Source organism: Ovis canadensis, chromosome 9, assembly GCF_042477335.2.
Source record: "Ovis canadensis isolate MfBH-ARS-UI-01 breed Bighorn chromosome 9, ARS-UI_OviCan_v2, whole genome shotgun sequence".
NCBI classification, from domain to species: Eukaryota; Metazoa; Chordata; class Mammalia; order Artiodactyla; family Bovidae; genus Ovis; species Ovis canadensis.
The window spans coordinates 55268349-55283933 of NC_091253.1; the positions used below are offsets into that span (position 1 = coordinate 55268349).

The 15585-nt window shown below is 36.7% G+C and overlaps 1 protein-coding gene across 3 annotated transcripts in view; it reads left to right on the top strand.

Moving 5' to 3' along the window:
• PREX2 (phosphatidylinositol-3,4,5-trisphosphate dependent Rac exchange factor 2) overlaps nt 1–15585 on the top strand; it is a 303487-nt gene that overhangs the window by 216561 nt on the left and 71341 nt on the right. For 2 of the 3 annotated variants that reach the window (XM_069600206.1, XM_069600207.1), the window contains 2 exons: nt 123–225; nt 6027–6170. In XM_069600206.1, coding sequence (XP_069456307.1) covers nt 123–225; nt 6027–6170 — 247 coding nt within the window. The remainder of the gene's footprint in view (nt 1–122; nt 226–6026; nt 6171–15585) is intronic. The other variant, XR_011259007.1, reaches the window with a different exon arrangement.

The window sequence follows — 15585 nt, forward strand, 5'->3', positions numbered from 1 at the left end:
GGTTTGTGTGTAAATAAAACACAAGTGAAGCGAGTTTTGGTCTGGAGATGTTTTATTATGTTATGTTATGCTCTATCTCAAACAGTGCAATCATATCATGGATTGTTTTTCTTTCTCTCTAGACAGATGAACAAGCCATGCTAGAAGACACACTGGTTGCACTGTTTGATTTGGAAAAGGTTTCTTTTTACTTTAAACCATCAGAAGAGGAACCATTGGTTGCAAGTAGGTAGTTAACTATTTCATATGTGTTTTATAAGATTTATTTTGTTATCAAACAATATATGGCAAAACTTGGATATGAATATATTTGATATGAAGATTAAGTTATATGTAAAATATTATTTTTAATGTAAAATAACAAAACCAACTGGGCAAGTGATAGAAAGTATATATAAGTTAAATCTACACCTAATTTTATACTGATGTTTTTGTCTCTTAGGCTGACCTCTAAAACTTTTTTGGAGTGTGTCCAGCAAATTTTGCACTACTCAAGATTGTCTTTTCTTTCTTTTTTGTTATTGTGATAAAATATATATACCATTAAATTTACCATTTAGTCAGTTTCAATGTACAATTGTTTATTCAAAATGTTGTGTAACCATTTCCACCATCCATCTGCAGAGCTTTTTCATCCTCCCAAACAGAAACTCCATATGCATTAAACAGTGATTATCTTCCTCCCTTTCTCCAGTCCCTGCTAACCTTGATTCTACTTTCTATCTCTGAATTTTATAAATGGGTTGATAGAATATTTATCCTTTCTGCTGTTTTTTTATGTCAATATTTTTAAATAAAAGAACTGCCCTGATATGTCCAGCTATGTAGATGCTCTCTGAGGCATCTAAAACTTTTGCTCTAACATACAACAATTATATATCAGAAATTACTGTATTGGGTTTCCATGGCTCATCTTCAAATGATCCTGTAGAGAATGTGTTAGCAGGCAATATACTGGAGTATTTAGAGCCAGTAATACACAGAGACCTAAGTTATGCTCACATTGTATAACATTTAGGTCAAATCAGTTGAGAAAGACATTATAATTATTTTATCTGACAATAATTGATAAAATTTATAATTTAATTCTGAAGGAGTAGACAGATATTTTACATTTTTGCTAGCTTAAAAGTAGAAATCAAAGATTATTTTATCCATGTCAAAAATTTTAATGTGTACAAATATAATCATATTAACTATTTTGATTCACTTAGTCATCCTATAAAGTTTTCAAGATGGCAAAACGTTTTCCTGTCTTGTTCATTGTTGTACCTCCAGCACCCAAGAGAGTGCCTGGAACAAAAAGGACAATGTATTTTTTCAAGGAGATGAATGAACAAATATCAATTCAGTTTATCCAGGGCAGCAGGCAGAAAGCTTTCATGGTTATAAAAGTAGAAGGAAAAACAAACTTGTGCATAATGAAGAAAAAAATTTCGACAGAACTTGGTTGTATCTAATGTTGCAAAGAAGTTATGAAATTCAATTGAAAGATTGAAAAGTATCCCTTGTTAAGCCTATCAAAGGCATTGTTTTAGAAATCTACTTTCAGAGAAATAGTTCTTGAGTTTAATTTCTGCAAGTTGTCATTATTTATATACCACTTCAACATTGTCACATACAGGTTTAAAATGTGTCTATTGGGCCAAGAAATCTTTTAGCAGTTTGTTATTTTTCTGGTTCTTGTTTATCTATAAGTGTAAAGATCCTATGAATTATGGTAGAAGCTCTGTATCTTCAGGACTTGGAAAGGTTTTTATTTATTTTTACATTTCCAATATCTACTACAACAAATAGGGACTCAATAAATATTCATTTAATTTGTTTTCTAGGAATGATAATCATTTATCAAAAATTTCTAAAATGCCTACTGTGGCAAAGCACATTTCCAGGTGCTGGATGAAGTAGAGGACTAAGCAGACAAAGATAAATAATACGGGAAATAAATGAGTTAATTTGATAATAGGTTAGAAGATAATAATATGACTGCATGAAGGGACATAGAAAAGAACAAAAAGGGAAAATGAAGGGGCAGGTGAAAGGTTGCCTGTGTGTAACCTGCTAGGGAGGGAAACATTCTAGGAGGAGGGTGAAGACCAGAAACAAGTCATACAGAGTTATCTCTCAGGAACTGGTTCCAGGAACCTCTCAGATACCAAAATCCGTGGATGCTCAAGTATCGTATAAAATGATGTAGTATTTGCATGTAACCTACGCACATCCTCCCATATACTTTAAATTATCTCTAGATCACTTAGAATACCAATATGTTAATAAGTGCTCTGATGTAAATACCAGTGTAAATGCTCTAAATGTTGCTGGTCAGCAGCAAATTCAAATTTGCTTTTTGGAACTTTCTGGAATTGTTTTTTTTTCTTTTTTGGACATGCAGTTGGTTGAATCTGTGAATGCAGAATCTGTGAATGCAGAACCCGTGAATGTATTTCTGCATCTGTGAATGTAGAAATTCAGTAAAGGGCCTACTGTATTTGGGAGAAGGGTGTTCCAAGTCCACTGAAACAGTGAGAACAAAGACCCCAAGGTGGGAGCATGTGTGACACATTCAGGGGATAGCACGGAGGGCTGTGTAGCTGGAGCAAAGTCAGAGAGGGGTAAGGAGAAGGGGCTGAGGACAAAGAGGAGGCCACATCTTTGAAAGAGCTTTGCCTTTCTGATAGAGCCACTGAGCAGGGGAATGGCACAGACTGAAATAGAGGCAGCCTGTGCTGCTGTGTTGAGTGGACCTTACCAGGCAAGGGCAGAAGCAGAGAGACCACTTAGGAAGGCCTTGCAGTGACCCAGGTGAGAGATGATGGTGACTTGACCTTGAGGGTAGCTGTGGAGATGGGAAGTGGTTCATCCTGTATGTATTAAATTATGAGGACAGAGAAAATAGAATCTTATTAAAGTTTCATCTCCACTGATAAATGAGAGAGCACAAAAACATGGATTACAATGTTAGGGATTTAGGCTGTATTCTAGGGAGTATTTGATAAAGGGGATTATTTGATAAGGATAATATTATTTGGGCAAATTGTACGGTCTTCTGTGGGCAGATATAAAACAGAATATATTTTCATTTACTTGAATAATGTAGGAATAATTTCGCTACAAAGCAAAGAAACTCTATTTTCACAATATAACCTGATACTTTTTCTTTTAAATTTGCCTGAGGAACCATAACCTCAAAGGAGCACGTTGTCCATGATTCAAATATGACATTACTGGTGAATGGTCTGTTGAGTAAACTGGAGATGAACCAGTATTTTAAGCTTGATAGAATATTTACTGTACATCCATTATGAGAGATTTAACTTTGGCATATTGAAATATATACTAAATATTAAAAGTAATTGAGACCATGTACATAATATTTTGACATTATATAAATAACATTATAAATGTAGACACAATAAACACAAAAATTGTTCTATATTGTGTGGCAGTACATTTTTATGTATTTCCCTGAAGCATAATATCAACTTTTGAAGTTAGTTCCCCAGTGACAAGTCAGTTCCAAGGCTATGATACTAAGTCTTCTAAGCAAATTTATGCTAAGCAAACTATACCACGTTATGATGGTATAGTTATTATTTTGAGTTGTTTTAAGAAAGAAGAGAATTATTTATACCCAAGTGTCATCACATCATATTGAAATAGTGTAAGAAAACTAGAACTTTTTTATTAACTGCATGTGATTTGATCTTTCTGTAAGCCTAGATGCAGAGGGGTCAGATGGACTAATTTGTATCACTGTGATGAAGACTAGTTGGCTGAGTGTCTATAAGGGAAGGACTGAGTCCAGAGGGTTGGAAGCATGAATCATATAGAGGACACTGGGCCTTGACATCAAGAAATCTGAGTTCAAATCCAGGCTCCATTCTCATCTGCAAGCATGAGAATGTCAGCTTTCCCTGCCTCATGCAATTGTGAGGCTTAAAGAAAATAATGTATTTGAAAGTCTCTAGCACTACGTAAGACTTATGATAGTATTCAGGAAATATTTGAGGCCACTGTCTCTGCTTTATTAATCTGTGTTTTTTAAGAAAGCTCCATTTAGCATTATTCACAGTCTTATTTTTGCATTAAGGAACAATAAGATTCTGAAGAAAAATGCAAGCCAAGCAAGTAGAACTCAAATATCTGAATTAAAGACATTTCATTTTCTTGGAATAAATAATTATAAGGTGTATATAACATGCTTGGTACTGAACTAAGTTCTAGGAATATAATATTGATTAAGTAAAATAAAATCCCTGTTGGCATGGACCTTAGCTACTAGTGAGAGATACAAAGGAATAAATGGGCACTCTGACCCACTTTGGTATAGAGAAAAAGTGCAAAATATTTCCCATGTCATATGATGTAATTAGTGAAAATGAAGGTGTTAATTGCTCAGTTATATCCAACTCTTAGCGATCCCATGGACTGTAGTCTTCCAGGCTCCTCTGTTCATGAAATTCTCCAGGCAAGAATACTGGAGTGAATTGCGATGTCCTCCTCCAGGAGATCTTCACAACCCAGGGTAAAACCCAGGTCTCAAGTCTCCTGCATTGGCAAGTGGGTCCTTTACGGCTAGCATCTCCTGTACTTTTACATATGTGGCAAATACCTTGAGGAAAAGTCTTCCACATAGCACTCTTAGTTTTAACCACATTTAGATCATTTTCAATCATTTTTCAGTTTCCTAATTCCTGGTGTTGCATCTTTATTTGTGCTTTGCTAACCCGGTAATATGATACTGCTGCATTCTCATTTTCCTTCTAATTACATTATCCATTTGGAAATATAGAGATTGACTATGTTGGAACTAAGGGATAGAATTTAACAAAATTATAATATATATGAAAGACATTGTATGGAAAGGGGAACTAGAAGATACAAATATTTTGTATATTTTAATCTCTAATTTATTTAGTATTCATGCATCTTTTTTCTTTAGTTCCAGAAAAGAAAAGACTTTTCCTACTCATTAAAATGCACTTAACTTCCTAATTTTCAACTGTGAGATTTGTTTATTCTCTTTCTTAACCTCAATTTCTTCATGTCTCCCTTCAAAAAAAAAAAAGAAACAAAAAATAACCATAATTATATGGTATAAAAAGGAATTGTAGATGTTAATACTATAAGTCCTCTATTGATATGCAGAATTAGATACATTTAGCAAGAAACCTGGAATCTGTGATCACTTATGGTATTTAATCTTGAGCTCTACTTTTATACAGTTTTATCTCAAGAAGCAAGGTAAAAATAATATTGAGCCAAGAACATATATTAAATATTTACTCTATTTTGGCCTTAATTTTAAACTGATTAATGTGACTATTGTAGCCTTTTAGGAAGAGTTTGCATTCTTTTTTAATGAAGTGGAAGTTATGTGTCACAGACAAGTATCGTAAAATAAGGATTTATGATAACACGGTGAAATACTACTGCAGCATTCCAGCTTTTCAAGTTGGGTGGAGTTTTGTTGTGAGTAATTAAATTTAGGAGCTTTGAAAGTAACTAAAATAATTTAAACAGATAATGTCTAATGACTGTAAGGCAGGGACAGAGGTAATACATTTTTGATCTGGTGCTCAGAGAGTGGAGTTTGCAAAACCCGTGCTAATTTTGATACTGGTTGCTATGCACTCAGTTTCTTGCACACCACTTCACAAGTGTACCCCAAGGAGTCATCTTGACTAAAATATGAATGAGGCAGCTGCCTTGGGAAATTTTGATTCCAAACCATGTGTATCTAAACTTCTCATTTAGTTAACTGAGACATCTGGTGTGTCAAAGTGTAACGAAGTTTTCTGTTTCAGAATTTTATATGCAATACAATAATAAATCTGTTGTGTTAGCTAATGAGAACCTGATTTAATACTCTTTCACTGAACAGAGCTGTTAAGTATGCTAAACCTGAACTAAATATAAATGGGTACTTTTAATGTAAAATAATTGGTGAATACTAGTTTTTAACAAACATACTATATAACATATCCTGATAATAGAAAGTGATATAACATTAAATGTCATTTTAGATGTTCCCCTTACTTATCAAGCAGAAGGAAGCCGGCAAGCTCTGAAAGTTTACTTCTACATTGATAGCTATCATTTTGAACAACTGCCTCAACGGTTGAAGAATGGAGGAGGGTTTAAAATTCATCCTGTTCTTTTTTCACAAGGTAATTGCTTTCTTTTTTATACTTCATGTACTTAGATTATTTTCTTTATCAGTTGTTTAAAAGAAATGTAATAATAACCATCATTCTTTTTCATGAATTCAAAAGTTTATTCTGAATACTTAGTATGTTTCCTTGTCTGATTATCTGTTAAGGAAAAATCGTGTATGGTATAAATATTTATCAAGTAGAATTGCAGCATTATTTATAATAGAGAAATTAGATAAAGATAAATTAATTTGCCTTAAATAAATTATTATAAAGCCATTAACATATGTTGAGGTCCTTTAATGGACCGGAACTTGGTGGTCCAGAGTCGACGATAAGAAAGTAAAGGAGAGAAAGAGGCTGATATTCCTTGGTTTACACAGAAAGCCAATAAAGCCCCTGCATGGGGCTTGCTCTGTTCACAGAGGCCTCAGGCGCCCTCTCGTTGGGGTGAAGGTGCAGAGTGCCTTCTCAAGAGGGTCTTAGAACACCTGGCAGGAAAGTGAACTCAGAGGGCCTCTGTGCTCCAGGGGACCAGCCTGAAAAAGAGAGAGAGGGAGAGAGAGAGAGAAAGAAAGACACGGGGAACCAGAGCTTTGATGGAGCAAACGTATTTTAATCAACATGGTGTGGGCATATATAATGTCTTACAAGGTAGTTATTCTCAGCAAAGATAAAGATTAAAATTCCAGACTTACAAAACATAGGCTATCCGTATTAAAGAGAGAGAGCATTGTAAACAATCACTTTTACCGTATGGTTCACAAGAAGGAAGAGGATACTTATCACCATATAGAAACACTAATGAAGGAAATGCTTGGATTCCTCAGTCCCGGGAGAGGCTTGCCTCTCCTCTTAATTCCTGAGTATTCAGGACTTAATAAGGAACAGAGAATTCCTGACAGATCCAAAACAGCACACAGGAAGCCTCCTGTTAAATGCTTCCTGACAAACATATGGTTAAAATATTTTATGAGATAGAGTTTGATAGTATACACAATCAGATTACAAAAAAATTTATAGGCTCAATTATGTCATACATGTATGTATATACTTACATATATATATACTTCATATGTATATATTGAAAATATATGAATTTTTTCAATACCACTGGGTGATTAAATTGTTGATTTTTTATTCTTAGAGTTTTTTGCATTATGTTAATTTTGTCAGTAAAAATGTATCCCTTTTATAAATTAAAAAAATTGTTTTGGCAAGTGAACAATGAGTGTTAACCACAGTAGAAGAAATTAAGATTGACATGAATAAGACGATTCTTGCAGTGAACTGATTTCCCAGGGAAAGTCCTGAATCTTTTTAATCTTTGGAGTCACAAAAGCCAGAAAGATCAGAAATCCAGAATAATGTATAGTTTCTTTTTGTCTATGATTTTTTTAAAAAAGATTCACGCTGTGGTCACAAGATTTCTCTAAGTGGTACTGCAGAATACTACATTTTTTCTTCTTTTGAGTTTTCAAGACTGCTTTGGTTTTGCTGTGGAGTTTTTTATTATTATTATTTTAATAAAAACAGAGGAATAAAATCAATTTTGGTAATTGAAGAACCGACAGTCATGTTAAATCTAAATTCACTACCGAGTGAAAATTCTCTTTTACCTCCTGCATGTTATAATTCTAAAAGATAGATTACCCTTCCTTCAATTGCCATAGTTTAAAAACAATGTTATTGTTCAGTCCCTAAGTCATGTCCAAACTCTGTGGCCCCATGGACTTCAGCACTCCAGACCTCCCTGTCCTTCACTATCTCCCAGAGTTTGTTCAGACTCATGTCCATTGAGTTGATGATGCCATCCAACCATCTCATCCTCTGTCACCCTCTTCTCCTGCTTTCAATCTTTCCCAGCATCAGGGGCTATTCCAGTGAGTCAGCTCTTTGTATCAGGTGGCCAAAGTATTGGAGTTTCAGCTTCAGCATCAGTGCTTCCAATGGATATTCAGGGTTGATTTCCTTTAGGACTGACTGATTTGATCTTGCAGTCAAAGGGACTCTCAGCACCACAATTTGAAAACATCAGTTCTTTGGTGCTCAGCCTTCTTTATGGTCCAACTCTCACATTCATACATGACTACTGGAAAAATCATAGCTTGGAGTATACATACCTTTGTCAGCAAAGTGATGTCTCTGCTTTTTAACACACTGTCTAAATTTGTCATAGCTCTTCTTCCAAGGAGCAAGTGTGTTTGAATTTCGTGGCTGCAGTCACCATTCACAAGTGATTTTGGAGTCCCAGAATATAAAATCTGTCACTGTTTCCACTTTTTCCCCTTCTAATTTCCATGAAGTGATGGGACTAGATGCCATGATCTTAGTTTTTTGAATGTTGAGGTTTAAGACAGCTTTTTTACCCTCCTCTCTCACTCTCTTCAAGAGGTTCTTTAGTTCCTCTTCACTTTTTATCGTTAGAATGGTATCACTTGCATTTCTGAGCTTGTTGACATTTCTCCTGGCAGTCTTGATTCCAGCTTGTGAGTCATCCAGCCCAGCATTACTCCTGATGCACTCTGCATAAGTTAAATAAGCAGGGTGACAATATACAGCTTTGACATAATCCTTTCCCAGTTTGGGGACCAACCAGTCTGTTGTTTCATGTCCTATTCTAACTGTTGCTTCTTGACCTGCATTCAGGTTTTTCAGGAGGCAGGTAAGGTGGTCTGGTTTTCCCATCTCTTTCAGAATTTTTCACAGTTTGTTGTGATCCACAGAGTCAAAGGCTTTAGCACAGTCAATTTTTTGGAATTCCCTTGCTTTCTCTATGATCTAGTGAATGCTGGCAATTTGATCTGTAGTTCCTCTGCCTTTTCTAAATCCAGCTTGTACATCTGGAAGTTCTCAGTTCACAAAAAACAATGGCTACCTCAAACAGATACTTGGCAAGAATGCATTTAAGCTGATAAAAATTTCAGCGAAGAGATCTTAGAAGTTACTAGAAGGTATTTTCATTTATGTGGTAGAATCCATATAGGTGAACAGAATCTACAATGAAAAGAAATAAAAAAGAAAATTGAGCAAAAATACACCTTTGAAACTAGGCTAGGAGAATAGGTTAGCCTAAAATATGTGAAAAGGTATTACAGAGATTGTAAGATTTAGAAGAAAGAAAAGGCTACTGGTCTGGAATGTTCACTTTTAGAGCTTTTAAGCAGACCATGCACTTGTTAAAGGACATTCCTTTCATTTCCTTTCTTTCTCTCTTTTTAAAAATTTTGTCTTTGAAATCATTCTTGAGATGACAGATGGCATTAATCATCTCTTCTAAAAAAGTGATTACATTTGTGACACACACCATAAATAGCTGAATATTCATACCCAGCAGCCAATATGCACAGGGAAAGAATTATTTTGCAAAGAGTCTCTATTTTATAATTGTGGCTAAAGCTAATTTAAAAAGAATCCCTAAATATATATGATTTCAGTGAGTACAATATTGTTTTTACAATGTAATTTAAAGGAAAGCTTTCGCAAACATTAGGTTTTAGTATTCTCACAGCAGTAAAATATGAAAAATGATTTGAAGAGGCAATACCAGAAATTCTTCTGCCATGAAGGTCACAGATAGGTAAAGAAGACTGGAAGGGAGTCTGTCTCATTAACAATCTGTCAGTGATAAGGTTGTTTATTTAAAGGAGATGCAGAGGTTCCTCTGCACTCACAGAACTCCCATGAGGAATCGTTAGTTCTTCTGAGTTTTCATCAGCTAGGAGAGAAGCACAGGAAATTCAGCCCCAGCTTGAGTAGAGATTACCATCTGGTAATTGAAAGTGGTGGTAAATGGAAGGGATTCCAAATAGAGTCTATTCCTGGGATGAAAGTTTATTTGAAGGGTTTTCGTTTTGTGGGTACATGAATCTTTGCTAGCAAATAAAAAAGAGTAAAGTGGATGAATTTGAAAATTTCCTAGGAAATGTATTAGAATCAGCCCTCCTAACTGTGCATGCGTGCAGAATTGCTTGTTGTGTCCAACTCTTTGCAACCCGATGGGCTGCAGCTCACCAGGCTCCTCTGTCTGTGGGATTCTCCAGGCAAGAATACAAGAGTGGGTTGCTGTGCCCACCTCCACGGGAACTTCCCAACCCATGGATCGAACCTACATCTCTTATGTCTCCTGCATTGCAGGCAAGTTTCCTTACCACTAGCGCCACCTGGGAAGCCTTCCTAACTATATGGTCCATATAAGTAAATGGCTTGTTGTTGTTTAGTCGCTAAGTTGTATCTGGCTCTTTTGTAACCCTGTGGACTGTAGCCTACCAGGCTCCTCTGTCCATGGGATTTCCCAGGCAACAATACTGGAGGGGGTTGCCATTTCCTTCTTCCCGACCCAGGGATAGAACCTGTGTCTCCTGCATTCGCTGCTGGATTCTTTACCACTGAGCCACCTGGGAAGCACACAAGTATATGGTACCAAGGACGAGATACTTATAAGAAGAAGCAAATGTCCTGACTTGTTATTTTTCTTGTCTGCGTGGATCCTTGGGCAGAGGAGGGTACTGTGATGTATGGGGCACCCTGCAGAGATCAGACCAACTAGTAAATCAGGAATTCCAGAGTTGGAGGCAAGTAAGTTTCGCTCTGGCTTCCCTGGTAGCTCAGACGATAAAGCGTCTGCTTACAATGCGGGAAACCTGGATTCGATCCCTGAGTCAGGAAGATCCCCTGGAGAAGGGAATGGCAACCCACTACAGTATTCATGCCTGGAAAATCCCATGGACCAAGGAGCCTGATGGGCTATAGACCATGGGGTCACAAAGAGTCGCCAGGGAACATCTATTGCTGAAAACCAGAGCTGCTGAAGAACAAGAATCTAGGCAGCCAAAATGACAAAAAGACAGATTTCCAAGGTTAGGAACACAGAAACAGCCAGACAGAAAAGTCAACACAAAGCGTAACCAAAACACTAGAAGATAGAGATCACAATGAAGCAATCTTCTAAAATTACTTCTACAAGCCAGACAATGAATCCTGATGGGATTCATGAGCCCTTGGATAAAGCAAGTGACTATAAACTGAGTGAAAATGGGAGTTCAAGGGAGATAGACACCCAGGGTGCCTGGCTTACTATCATGCAGTCTTGCAGTGCTTCTCAATGCTGGCTGCCCTTCAGTCATTTGGGGAACATTTTAGAAAACACCCGTGCTTGGTCCCACACCAAACCAATGAAGTCAGAATCTCTGGGAGGTGGGGCTCAAGTGTCAGTATATTTCAGAAGCTCTCCAGGTGATTCTGATGTCCCTCAGGAGTGAGAAAGCACAGTGTGATGTGGATTATAAATCACTGTGCAATTATACAGACTTTCTGGTGGTGCAGTGGTAAAGAAACTGCCTGCCTCCTCGAGGTTTTGATTGGCAGTTCTCCAATGGTGAGTGACATTGCCCATTTTTTCGCCATATGTAAAATAGACAGCCAGTGGGAGTTTGATGTCTCATGTAGAGCACCCAAAGCCATGGCTCTGTGACATCCTGGAGAGATGGGGTGAGGAGGAAGGTGGCAGGGTGGAGAGGAAATGTTTACTTATGGCCAATTCATTTGACATATGGCAAAAATCATCACAATATTGTAAAGTAATTATCCTCCAATTAAAAACAAGTCCCCCTGCCAGTGCAAAGACTCAAGAGCTGAAAGTTCGATCCCTGGGTCTGGAAGATCCCCTGGAGGAGAAAATGGCAACCCACTCCAGTATTCTTGCCTGGAAATTTCCATGGACAGAGAAGCCTGGCGGGCTACAGTCCATGGGGTTGCAAAGAGTCAGACACGACAGCACGCACACACGTGCAGGTATCCAGTTCACCTTTGCTTAATTAGCTGAATCCATTTCACGGTGTTAACACTTCTAGATTCTGGGGAGCTGGGGCAATGAGAACTGAGCCTTTTTGCTTCTACATGGTTAGATCATTAGGACTCCGGCTACACAGAGAAAATGTAATTTCGGCTGGACAGTTGTTATCAGCACAGGCTGAAGATGCCCTAGAGAGCTGACCGCTGAGGGATGGCTTCTGACAGAGCAGCTGGAGAATAAGCCCTTCGTTTTGGAAAGGGGATGCGAGTGGGTAGCTCTAGAACATCTGCCGTAGTTCACATCTTGCATCTTCAGATCCATTCCTTTGTCTAGGGAGGGTGTCCTTCATGACTGTGATGGGCCTCTGTTCCTGGGAGGACAATTTAGCAGCATGTTAATGGGACAAACTGGGGGGCTTCCCAAGTGGCTCAGTAGTAAAGTATCCTGCCACTGCAGGAGATGCAGGAGACATGGGTTCAATCCCTAGCTCAGGAAGAACCTTTGGAGGCAGGTTCTTGGATCTCTATATTCTACTTCTTTGGCACATGACATGAAAGCTGTTGTTGTTGTTGTTGTTTTAGGTATATATTGTGCCCAGCAATATAGCATCCCTTTCTTGTAAAGTGTTAAGTGTGTACTGACTGGGTCTCTGATAGTAATTTTCCTTAAACTAAATGGAATATTTGATGCTGGTTCTTTCTCCACAAGCACATTCTTGGGATATTGTGTTTCTTCCTATGCAAAAAGCTGGCACCCAAAACTGTTGCTCCTGACTTCTTGAAAAGGTATTACCTCAAAAAAAATAAAAGATATTACCTCTCTGAACATAATTAAAATCACCCAGAAACTTGAGTGATCTCTCTCTTTTAAATAAAAGGGAGCAGTCTGTTATAAACACTGTCAGTTTCTAAGTTACATTTTTTTTTTTCTTTTCCTGGAAAACTCTTCTTAAGTTTCTTTAAAAGATGCATCCTTTAGCTTTCCATTGGGGTTTTGCAGAGTATATATAATCAGAATATGTAATAGCTGTTTAGAAAGGAAGGAACAGTTCCCAGAACTGAAATTTCCTGAAAGTTAAGAGTGGGTCTTTATGAGCGTGAGCACCCACATCTCTTTCCGTAACAGACAAAACTTGCCTTCTTTACAAACGCTGTGACCAGTTCTGAAGAATTCTGACCATTTCTGGGGATTTGTAACAGTCCATATGTAGTGTCTTTTTTAACCAGTGCAATTCTTCTGTGCTATCAGAAGAGGGTGTTAGTTGAAACTATTCTTAAAATTGTTACTCAGAGGCTCTATATTTTTTTTCTGATCAATGCTTTTCTTGGAAAAGCCGTGAAATGTATTTTGAGTGAGTGGAAGAGAGGCTCATTTTCAGTCTTAGATAATTTAATCTATAATTTTCTCAAAAAAAATTTTGTTTACTGACTATACCTGCTTTTAAAATAATGTTTTGCTTCTAATTCAAAAGTAGTAGGACTAAAACAAGCTAACAAACTCAAGTCGTGTTTTGAATATTGCTTTCAATGAAGTGCTCTTAAGTAAGTTAATGTTTATTTAACCAAATATGCTGGTACTATTTTAAAATATTTATTCCACCAAGTATGTCAGGACTATTCAACCAACTATGTCTGTACCAGTTAGACTTAATTGTCTAATTAAGAAATTAGACAAGAAAATGCTAAGGAAGGGTCAGACTTTGAAGTTTGGATTTTATTACATATGTAACCTTTTCTCCTGCTGAGAATACAAATTTAGTTTGGTATATGTCATTCTATTTTCTTTTTTAAAAAATATGACCAAGTTGTTCACCTAAAACAGGGAATGTTGTTCTCCTTCCTCTACTTTCTAAGTTTACTTTTTAAACATAAAACTCATTTTTTTTTTTGTTCATTTCCCTATATTATTGAGACTCCTGGTAACATTGTTAAACTCTTTTCTTATTGTTTTTAAATTTATATAATTGTGAATTTTAACTGTTGTGAATTTGAAAATATCTTAAGAAATATAAGGAACATTTGCTTCTCTATTTGTAACAAGCTTTTAGAGCAGGACTGCACATTCTGGACAAAGCTGAGTCATCAAGACTTTATAGAAACTAGATCCCAGAGGTTTTCTTGTTCCCTCGCACTGTCAACCCCATGCCTCCTGTCTCATTACCCCTTCCCAGTGTCACCTTCCAATCTTCTTGGCCTTAAATCACAAACTGAAGCATCCTTGCGTGGAACCTCCTCTTAGTTGGAACCAGACTTCCTGTTTGGCTAGGCTCACTCCTCCATCATCTCTACATGTTGTGGAAATAGAAGTAGCTCATGCTTGTGGGGCACTGGGCACCTCGTGCATAAAATACATTCAGTAAGTGATAAGAAAAGCCATGGGCTGTCTTAATTGCTATTATTTAATGTAATTGTTTCCCAAGTACCTTTATTAGTAGGTGGTCGTGTTTTCCATTTCACAAATAAGAAACCTGGAGGATCTCAGATAGTAATTAACATGTCCAAGGTCACACAGCTACTGAGCAGTGGAAGTTATGGTTTTACTCCAATGCAAGGGTTTTCACTCTTAACTTTATAACTCAGAAGAGGAATTCACAGTGAAATATGACTACTGATAGGCTGAATCTTCCTGGAATAGTGGCCTTTCACAAATAACACTCAATGGAAGGGAATGTCACATATATTTGAGGGTTGTTTTATCAGGGAGACCTCCTTGTATTTCTTGTGTATATACAGACCCAGAAGCTTACTGAACCAGTTGCAAATATTCTAATGAATGCAAAATTCATAAGGAATAAACAAATAAATAATCCTTGAAAGAAGCCCACAAATTCAATTTTCTGTACTGAAGTAAATGTTAGGAAGCTTTCTCTCTAATTTTCCACAAATGATTTGCTCAGTTATAGACCAATAATGCCATTAAAAAAATTAAATTTAGCAGTACTCTAAAAATTTTGTCATTTCTTCAATGCCCTAAAAATCTGATTAGTTTAGAAAACAGCACAGCTAAAATTAGCAGTGCCTTTTTTGTCTTTGCCCCAAAGTGGTAATGTTTTTGTCAATTTGAGGAAACATTATTATTTAGTTTAGAGACTATGGCATTTAGCAGTTTTGAAAGATTATTTTTTTTATCCATTTTGAATTAGTCTACTGAAAATTGAGGCTCATTAGTGGTAACAAGTTCAAGGGGAAATAATTTGCATTTCCAAATTGTATCCATCGCCATTCCTGTTGCTGGCAGCCTCTTGAAAGGGAATCTTGTATTTCTAGGCACTTTCCTGTGATTCATTTCCTCTCCAAAAGGTTAAAAATACCACTGTGTAAAGTCTAAAGGAAGAAGAAACACTTAACTAAAAATGTTAGTTATGAAAGAAATCTATATTAATCAAAGGCATTTGAAATTATTGGTAAGTTTTACATATATATAAATATGTTTTAGCTTATTTATTTATTTCCTTTAATGTTTCTCCATAAATGGTCCCTTTCTTATTAGAGTATAATTGCTTTACAATGTAGTGTTAGTCTCTGCTGTACGGTGAAGTGAATCGACTATGTGTATACATAGATTCCCTCCCTCTTGAGCCTTCCTCTCACCCCGCCTCCATTCTACCCCTCAAGGTCATGACAGAGCTTATTTGTT